Genomic DNA, 9689 nt, shown 5'->3' with positions numbered 1-9689 from the left:
GATGCTGGTCTGACTCTCTTTTTTTCTCAAGTCACTGCTGAGCTGAGTTCTACGCTGCGGCCGCAACATACTGCTCTGAGCCCCCAGGCAAACTGTCTTCGGCGTGGCCCCTGGCCAGCTGTGTGTGGTGAGGGAAGTATGTCTTTCCTCAACTGCCCATGCTTGTGGATGGCCAAAATCTGTGTGAGATCAACCCTTCTGAAATCCCCCCAGGAGCCCTGACTTCCATGCTGAGAGAGGTGGTTCGCTTGCTAATCTGCTAAATCAAGAACAGATTTTCCTTCAAGAAACCACAAAGTTTCTCACTTCTGGAGAACAGAGGCTAAAGTATGTGCTCACCCTGCTGTGGGTGAGTGGTTTGTATGTGCTCTGGGGGAGGAGGGGCTGTCAGAAGCACCACACTTGCTCGCCTGTGAGATGTTGCCCAACTCTCTAACCTGTTCTCGTTTTGTCTCTGCCAGGGCTGCTGCTCAGTAAGACACGGGTGAGCAAAGCACTTCTCATGCAGGGAGACACAAGTTCCCACTAACCTGGCTAACAGCTGGGCCAGTTGTTCTGCACTCCCTATAGCGGTAACAGACCAGCTCTACCTCCTAAATTAGTGAGGCAGAGTTACTGGGTGAGTGGAGGATGGGCTGAAAAGGCAACCCTGTTTATAGCCCCCCCCCCCCCCCAAATCCTGGGGGTGCTGATGAACTGAGCATGGCAGCTGGGCTCTGTCCTGTTGCCTCTGACTCAGTTTCCGAAGAGGTATATGACTCTGCCCGTTTTACCTTTGCTGGCAGTTAACTACGTGAACTCAGCCCTCTGGAACTGCTGAGTACAGCTGGGCACCATGCTGTGAACCCTCTGGCTATGGGCCATGAGACCAGCACCTCAGGGCAGGCAGATCATCCCACATCTGCCTCCTGTGAGGTTCCTGCGTAGCTGCTGCTGGCAGCTAACTGTGGTAGATGGCCCACAGGTCACATCCAATGTGGTACCCATGGGGTAAACTGTCCCCTGCTGCTCTCCTGAGGGACAGTGTTGGACAGAATACTCCCTGCTCATCCCCTTGTTCACTTCCTGTTCCCATCTTCCATCCCTTAAACTTGGCATGTCAGAGCTGCGCTCGTCCGGGCCTGTCAGCATGTGGCTGCACCACTCATGCCATAAAGCCAGACTGTCAGTCTGAACTTACTCAAATAGAAGCTACTAGACCTCAAAGGCACTCAGAAGATGCCCATTCTCTTACCCAGCAGCCCTTCTACTTTTCACTGTCAACTGTGCATCAGGGCTCTGGAATTACATGGACTGTCTCACTGCCTGCTTGTAGGCCAGTTCTGTTCACTAAATAAAAGGAGAGTGTCACTCACGAGGGTCCATGGTGTTTTCCTTACTAATGTTAGGAGAGTTCCTCTCCCCCCTTTGAACAATGGTAAAATACTCAGCTGAAGGATCACAGAGGTAAGACTGCAGGGCAGTGATGTGCCATCAACCACACACTGGATAATGCTGCCAAGCCACTTCATACTAGAGATACTGAGTGCATTTCCCTCAAGCCCTAGCCAAAATAAGATTTCCCCTGGGATTAGAGCTTTAAACTCAGTAGATAACTGGCTAGAGCACCTCACTGAAATGTTCTACCCAGCTGCAAAGCAGAGTTCACAGCCATCCAGGATAGCATTTGTGCCAGCCTCATGCAGGGGTTATACAGCTTTCTTTTGCCTTTCAGAAAAAGGGATTCTACTAGTCAGGTTCACCATCCTGGGAGGCTACTGGGGGAGAATCTCTGGTTTCACAACTGCCAGCCCTGCCCACTGACTTTCACTGGTGAAATTAAGCTTGACAACTTCTGATCTAAACCTGGGGCCAGGTGGGAACCTGAGGCCCTTTTACTTTAAACAAGCTTCTTGAGCTAGCTTCATTCTTTCACCCAAAGGACCAGACCAACTTTCCTCTGAGCCACTTAGCAACCAAGCCCCCAAACCAGGCACGAGGGGCAGACCTGAGTTATCCAGAGCCCTCCCTGTTTGTTTCTTCCCCCTTCAAAAACAAACCAACCTCTGCCCTTAGCAGTTCAGTCACTCTTAAAACCTGAGTATTTGGACCCTGTCCATGGTCTGTCAAAGTAACAAAGTGGGGATTTGTACGATCCTTTACCCAAAGGAGCTTGTGGGCACAGCCTGCCCCAAGCCAGTGGCTGAAGGCTCGAGTCCTGCTGAAGAAAGGGCTGCAGGGCCTTGTCCTTATAGCACTGAGGGAACAACCTTCCTTCTGTCTCTTAAAGCTGCCAGGGCATGTGCTGGTCTAAAGAGGTGATTTGTGCAGCGGACAGGCACTCTGAACAGAACCACACCTAGCCTCAGCATGCCTGTAAACACATCTGCTAGCTGAGACAGCGTTATTGGGACTTGCCAAGCCAGGACAGGCCTTTCCAGGGTCCATTTAATAGTTAGGTGCCAGAGGGACAGTTACCAGCTCCCTCACAATTTTACAGGAAAAAATCAAAACGAGATATCCCCTTTTAGCTATCACTAAACCTGGAGAAATAAGAGATGCCCCCTCCCCCCAATCACACCACTGCAGCTAGTTAATAAGGCTGGTTCAGGTTGAAGACGACTTTTCCAAGGTCCAGCAGTTCTCTGCCCCCTCCTGCTTTGGGCAGCTAGAGGCAGGGGACTTCAGCTCAGAGCTCCTGAGGGTCCCCAGCTTCCTCTTCCTCCTCGGCGCAGAAGGTGAATGTCAGGATGTGAGGCTGGCACAAGGCAAGTGGGGCAGAGTTAGCCGGTCTCTCCCACCATTTCCAAATCCCTCTACAAAGCTGCCAGAGGCCTGCCTGCCTCCCTCCCCCTCCCGTTCCAGGGAAGCTGGTGTAGGATGGGTAAAGATCTCACAGAGGTGTGGGAAGGAGCCCCAGGGGAACTGGTCACTGCTGTACACACACCAGAAAGCTGGCGTGGGTATGTACATTGGGTGTGAATGTCTCTAAACACTGGCCCAATGAAATATGACCCCAGGGATGTGATGACAGACAGGACCAATGGTCCTGTGCATCTTGGAGGACAGCATCCTCTCAAACAACACACGAGCCTTTCACACACCCCAAGTGCTCAGGGCTACGTTACCTCCAGGCGAGACGGGCCAACCACCTTCCCTTGCAGGATTTGCCGGATCATGGGTCTTGCAGAGACCATCTCTAAAAGACAAAGAGGGTTCAGTCAGGTTCTGCCCTGCATCAGACGGAGGAACACAGGATAGTAACTCAGCACTTTAAACAGCCAAGAGATTCCAGAGTTTACAGGGAGCTGGCAGGTCGGTCCTGTGTATAGGCTGCGGGCCCGGGAGGTGGGAGACCCGGGGTTAAGGCCCAGCTCCCTGTGACTTAATTCTCCACCCGTAAAATGCAGACATGGTACCCATCCCAGGGACCTTGTGAGGATACAAAGACAGGCAAATAGAAACCAGCGCTTCTGTTTCCAAGCGTGCTGTGGCAGATCCCATTAACGAGGTGGTATTTTAATCAGAGGCATTAACTAGTGATGGCAGGGCGAGGGATGCAAACCAGCAGGAAATGAGAATTCCCAGAAAAGCCAGTACAAGGTGGGCTTCCCATAACACCCAACCCACACTAGGAGCTGACCTGCTCTGAGGAGCAGCAAACATTTTACGGGAAATTGGGAGTTTGTGATAAGTCATCACTAGGCAGCAACCCAGCAGCAGGAGTGAGAAAGGAGAAAAAGGCATCAAAGACCTTCAGGGTAAGATAAGATCTACTATGTTCCTGGAAAAGCGGGTGAATGTTTTGCCACTGGGGCTGTAAGTATTCAAAGCAGAGAAAGCCACAGTGCTTTTACAGCTGCAGAGCGTTCTTCCAGCCCTGGTTTGCACCTCCACATTGGGAATTGGGGGATTTATACTGAAAATACTGTTTTTTTAGTATCAGAGGGGTAGCCGTGTTAGTCTGAATCTGTAAAAAGCAACAGAGGGTCCTGTGGCACCTTTAAGACTAACAGAAGTATTGGGAGCATAAGCTTTTGTGGGTAAGAACCTCACTTCTTCAGATGCAAGTAATGGAAATCTCCAGAGGCAGGTATAAATCAGTCTGGAGCTAACGAGGTTAGTTCAATCAGGGAGGGTGAGGTGCTCTGCTAGTAGTTGAGGTGTGAACACCAAGGGAGGAGAAACTGCTTCTGTAGTTGGATAGCCATTCACAGTCTTTGTTTAATCCTGATCTGATGGTGTAAAAATGTGCAAATGAACTGGAGCTCAGCACTTTCTCTTTGGACTCTGGTCCTGAAGTTTTTTTGCTGTAAGATGGCTACCTTTACATCTGCTATTGTGTGGCCAGGGAGGTTGAAGTGTTCTCAACAGCTTCCACCCCACCATCAACCTCAGCCTGGACCAATCTACATGGGAGGTCCACTTCCTAGACACCACAGTACAAATAAGCGATGGCCACGTTACCACCACCCTATACCGAAAACCCACCGACCGCTACGCCTACCTTCATGCCTCCAGCTTCCACCCCGGACACACCACACGATCCATCGTCTACAGCCAAGCGCTGAGGTACAACCGCATTTGCTCCAACCCCTCAGACAGAGACCAAACACCTACAAGATCTTCACCAAGCATTCTCAAAACTACGATACCCACACAAGGAAATATAGAAACAAATCAACAGAGCCAGACATGTACCCAGAAGCCTCCTGCTACAAGACAGGCCCAAAAAAGAAACCAACAGAACTCCACTGGCCATCACCTACAGTCCTCAGCTTAAACCTCTCCAACGCATCATCAGTGATCTACAACCCATCCTGGACAATGATCCCTCACTTTCACAGACCTTGGGAGTCAGGCCAGTCCTCGCCCACAGACAACCCACCAACCTTAAGCATATTCTCACCAGCAACCACACACCGCACCATAACAACTCTAACTCAGGAACCAGCCCATGCAACAAACCTCGATGCCAACTCTGCCCACATATCTACACCAGCAACACCATCACTGGACCTAACCAGATCAGCTACAACATCACCGGCTCATTCACCTGCACGTCCACTAATGTTATATATGCCATCATATGCCAGCAATGCCCCTCTGCTATGTACATTGGCCAAACTGGACAGTCACTACGCAAGAGGATAAATGGACACAAGTCAGATATCAGGAATGGCAATATACAAAAACCTGTAGGAGAACACTTCAACCTCCCTGGCCACACAATAGCAGATGTAAAGGTAGCCATCTTACAGCAAAAAAACTTCAGGACCAGAGTCCAAAGAGAAACTGCTGAGCTTCAGTTCATTTGCAAATTTGACACCATCAGATCAGGATTAAACAAAGACTGTGAATGGCTATCCAACTACAGAAGCAGTTTCTCCTCCCTTGGTGTTCACACCTCAACTGCTAGCAGAGCACCTCACCCTCCCTGATTGAACTAACCTCGTTATCTCCACACTGATTTATACCTGCCTCTGGAGATTTCCATTACTTGCATCTGAAGAAGTGAGGTTCTTACCCACGTAAGCTTATGCTCCCAGTACTTCTGTTAGTCTCAAAGGTACCACAGGACCCGCTGTTGTTTTTTTTGTGTAATGGAGAGACAAGAGATTAACCTTGCAGCTGGTCAAATGCAATACACCTACCTGGCCAGCAAGTGACACTGCACAACCAGAAGGTTGTTTCTACCAAACTGAAGTTTAAAATCAGTTACAGACCACAGCTGTTGCCATGGGAGGCTGCAAAGGACCCAACGCCCCAGCTGTGCAAAGCGATCCAGTCAGAGCATCAGTGGGAACGGATCCCTTTGCAACATCAGGGCCTTATGCTAGTACCTTTTTGGAACATGAAGGGCTGGGCCAGCGGTTTTATGTCCCAGAAATCGTCTTCATCCAGCTTCCGCAGTGAGTTCAGAGGGACAGTGGCCGAACGGCCAAAGTCCACAAAGAGAACTACTGCAAGATCTTCCACTTTCTCCAAGACCCAGCACCTGTGAGGGTCAAACAAGAGAACGTGAGCCCAGAAAGAAGCTACAGGACCAGGGTTTAATACAGGGGGAGGTAACCTATGACACGCGTGCCGAAGGGGGCATGCAAGCTGATTTTCAGTGGCACTCGCACTGCCCGGGTCCTGGCCACTGGTCCGGGGGTCTCTGCATTTTAATTTAATTTTAAATTAAGCTTCTTAAAACATTTTAAAAACCTTATTTACTTTACATACAACAATAGTTTAGTTATATTATAGACTTACAGAAAGAGACCTTCTAAAAATGTTAAAATGTATGACTGGCACATGAAACCTTAAATTAGAGTGAATAAATGAAGACTCGGCACCCCACTTCTGAAAGCTTGACGACCCCTGGTTTAATATTTGTCCTGCAAAGAGGAGGGAGAGAGAGGCCAGCTGACTGCCTCAGGGGTTAGGGAATTCTTGTTTGTTTTTTTTAAACAGTGCAGCTTAAAATCTCAGCAAAATGGAGTTTTGACTGCAATATTATCTCCTGCCATCTCAGTAACTCAGACCGGGAGAGCGAAGCCAGGGCAGGCCGGGTCAATACCTGCATGAGAGACTTTCAGGGAAGAAGCCAGGTGAGAAGAGCTAGTTCTGGGCACTCAGCAGGGGGCGCCTTTCACCAGCATAGTGCGAGGTGACACCGTGCGGCTGGTGAACCGCAAAGCTTGGCTAGAGCGACGTGTGCTTTGTTTGAAGGCGGCCGGGGGTTCACCCCAACATGGGACAATCCCCAGCTTGGATAATTGCACTTGCTGAGTTCGACTGCCCCTCTGCCTGGGAATTCCCTGGTCTCAGCAGCGGCCAGGCGGTGCTGGCACAGAGCGGCTGCGGCTCGGTAATGGGGACAGAGGCTCCTGCACGTGGTGAAGGTGCGCTAAGAAACCTGCAGACCAGGAAAGTGCCACATGCCCTCCGTGCACAGTGCGAGGGGAACCGATATCAGCGAATGTCCCCCCCACTCCCCTGCCCCTTTGGCCCCAGCGCTGCCTCTCGCCCAGCCGGTCCATTCTGAGCATGCAGCTTGTTCCCTAAACCTGTTCCACGCCGCGCCGTCGTCCCCCAGAATGCACTCTGCCATGCACCGGGTCCCTCGCTGCACCGCCTGCTTCGGCAGGTAGGGCTGCTTGGATTCCTCTTCCGCCAGCTGGCAGAACAGCCTGTGCATGTTCGAGTGACTTTCCTGCCGAGGAAAGAGCAGAGCACAGCACCCACTCAATCCCACCCCTCACGCCAGGCTGCCAGCGCGACTGCACATCCACCACCACTCACTTGTACTCTGGTGCCAGCCGAGGTTCTCCACTCCCCCCCCCCGCATCCAGCCACTCTGGCTCACTCCCTTTGCAATTCAGCAAATCACGCTTAGCCCCCCGGGGCGTCAGCGGGATTTCAGCATGTCCCTGGCTTGGGAGCGAAGACCCCAGAGCAGAAACCAAACAGGGCAGGGGGAGGGATTGGAACTTGATCCCACGGTGCCTTTTCCTCATTACATTTGAGCCTTGTAAATTCAAAGCGCAGAGTTCCCAGTGTGAAACCGTGCTCAGAAAGGGCATCAATCATCCCGTCCCCGGAAATCAGAACTCCCTGCGGTTCCCTTTGCACGTTTGGCCTTTTCCTCGTGGGCCTACATAATCATTACGCAGACTGCTCATAGACCCCCAGGACGGGCTAGCCCAGAAATACGCGTGTTACAGTCCGACACACGCACCCCAAGAACAAGGCGACCGTCTCACAGGGGCTCCTGTGAAAGGACTCACAGCCCGGCTTTCCCCATGCCTACCTCTGTGAGGTGTATGGCCCAGAAGTACGGGGTCTGTGGCAGAGCATCCGTCACCAGCAGCCCCGCCTCTCCGTGCAGCTTTGCAATGGACACCAACCAGTTCAAATCCTTAAAGCAGTCTTTCAGCATGAGGGCCAAGAAGGAACCCCTGGAGTGGAAACAAACTAGCTTAAGAGGCCAGTCAGCAAAGGGAAGGCTTCTCACGTGGTGCAGCCCTTCGCAAGGTGGGAGAGAGGGTGCGATCTAGCCAACAGAAAGCTTCTCGTCCCTTTCTCTCCAAGGCCCTGCATGCTCATTGACAGGCCTCCAGCAGCGGCTCTGTCTCTCTTCACCCGCCAGCAGATTCGACAGGTGCCAAGCGAAGAGCAGCGGCTGGAATGAATTCGTTCTAAGAGTTCCGAGACGACCGAGTCTGGCAGGGGGAGGAGAGGCCGCGGCACAGGTTGTGGGGTGGGGGGGAATCAGGGGCTAGGTATCCGGGTGGGCGGAGTTATGGCCTTTGAGCTATTGGGGAGGAGGCGAGCGGATTGGTGCACTGGCCTGGCCTGGCGGAGGTCAGAGAACTGAAATCCTCTAACGAGGTTACCAGCAGGATGGAACGTGGCCACCTCGGCCAAGCAGCCAGGACTGAACGAGTGGCAGAGTGAGGAGCATTAAACGTCACAGCGTCGTTATCCCAGAGCCGGTGATGCTGGCAGGTCGGGGTCCCTGGCACTGGGGCTTACCTCATTTCCATGGGAACCGCGTAACAGATCTGCCTCACTGCATCGGGAGGTGCCGGCTGCAGGGTTTGGTTCTCTGCCTTTGCTAGGAGCAGAGGAAGAACAGGAGGGTTTGAGATTTAAACGAGCCCTTTAATTAAAATCCGCCAGACGGGATTTCAGTCGCCTTCCCCTCCTGCTCCGGGAGCTCGCGTGACTGCTGGAGAAGGGGTTTAGAAACCTTACAGCGAGATTTAACCAGAGCAACTGAAACGTGCCCAGCGGCATTGGTCACCCCCAGAACCTCCCCCAAATTAGCTAAGCCAGTCCCTCGTGCGACCGAATTCCCTCGTCTCCAGCAGGCCCACGTGCACCAGTCGCAGCCGCCTTTTCAGGCAGGACAGTTCTGGTGTTTGGAGCCGGTTTGGTGTTTTGGCAGCCACAGGGTGAGCTGCTGACAACAGGGACTAAGGAACACACAGGCGAGCTCCTGCAAAGCCACGAGCCCAGGGGATGTTCCCCTTTGAGACCGGCAGGGGACACTTGGGAATTCGATGAACAGCGAGCAGATCAGGGTACAGGTGGCTGCTGAATTAGAAGCCACTCCAGGTTCCTGGGCCTACCAGCCTGTGCAACCTCCAGTGCCCCTGGGTGTAGGACAGGCCAGCCGACGGGGGGGGGGCAGAGGGGACAACTGACCTTCCTGCCCGCCCTCGCTCAGCACCGCTCCGGGAAGCGTCCGGAAAGTCCCTGCGGCCCTGGGGAGGGGGTCTCCACACACTGCCCCCGTCCTGAGCACCGACTCCACAGCTCCCATTGGCCAGGAACTGCAGCCAATAGGAGCTGTGGGGGCGGTGCCTGTGGGCAGCAGCAAGCGGAGAACCCCTGCCCCCCCCCCCCCCCCCAAGCAGCTGCTGCCAAAGGGTGTGTGGGTTGCTTTCAGGAGCCACCCGAGGTAAGTGTCGACCCCCTGACCTTCTCCTGTACCCCAACCCCCTGCCCCAGCCTAGAGCCCTGCACCCAAATTCCCTCCCAGAGCCCGCACCCCTCCCCCCCCCGCACCCAAACTCCCTCCCAGAGCCTGACCCCGAACCCCCCCGCACCCAAACTCTCTCCCAGAGCCCACACCCCTCCCCACCTCCCACACCCAAACTCCCTCCCAGAGCCTGACCCCAACCCCCCCCCCGCCCCCAAACTCCCCCCCAGAACCC

The 9689-nt window shown here is 53.2% G+C and overlaps 1 protein-coding gene across 6 annotated transcripts in view; it reads right to left on the bottom strand.

Moving 5' to 3' along the window:
- Nucleotides 1–2409: 2409 nt before the first annotated feature.
- Nucleotides 2410–9689, bottom strand: part of LOC117870647 (tudor domain-containing protein 10-like) — an 18828-nt gene continuing 11548 nt past the window's right edge. For all 6 annotated transcript variants that reach the window (XM_034757861.1, XM_034757864.1, XM_034757862.1 and 3 more), the window contains 6 exons: nucleotides 8503–8584; nucleotides 7778–7925; nucleotides 7035–7180; nucleotides 5823–5977; nucleotides 3108–3178; nucleotides 2410–2737 (listed from right to left, as the gene is read on the bottom strand). In XM_034757861.1, coding sequence (XP_034613752.1) covers nucleotides 2669–2737; nucleotides 3108–3178; nucleotides 5823–5977; nucleotides 7035–7180; nucleotides 7778–7925; nucleotides 8503–8584 — 671 coding nt within the window. In that variant the 3' untranslated portion in view covers nucleotides 2410–2668. The remainder of the gene's footprint in view (nucleotides 2738–3107; nucleotides 3179–5822; nucleotides 5978–7034; nucleotides 7181–7777; nucleotides 7926–8502; nucleotides 8585–9689) is intronic.

This window comes from Trachemys scripta, unplaced genomic scaffold (genome assembly GCF_013100865.1).
Source record: "Trachemys scripta elegans isolate TJP31775 unplaced genomic scaffold, CAS_Tse_1.0 scaffold_82, whole genome shotgun sequence".
Taxonomy (NCBI): Eukaryota; Metazoa; Chordata; order Testudines; family Emydidae; genus Trachemys; species Trachemys scripta.
This window is presented reverse-complemented; position numbering and strand designations above follow the sequence as displayed.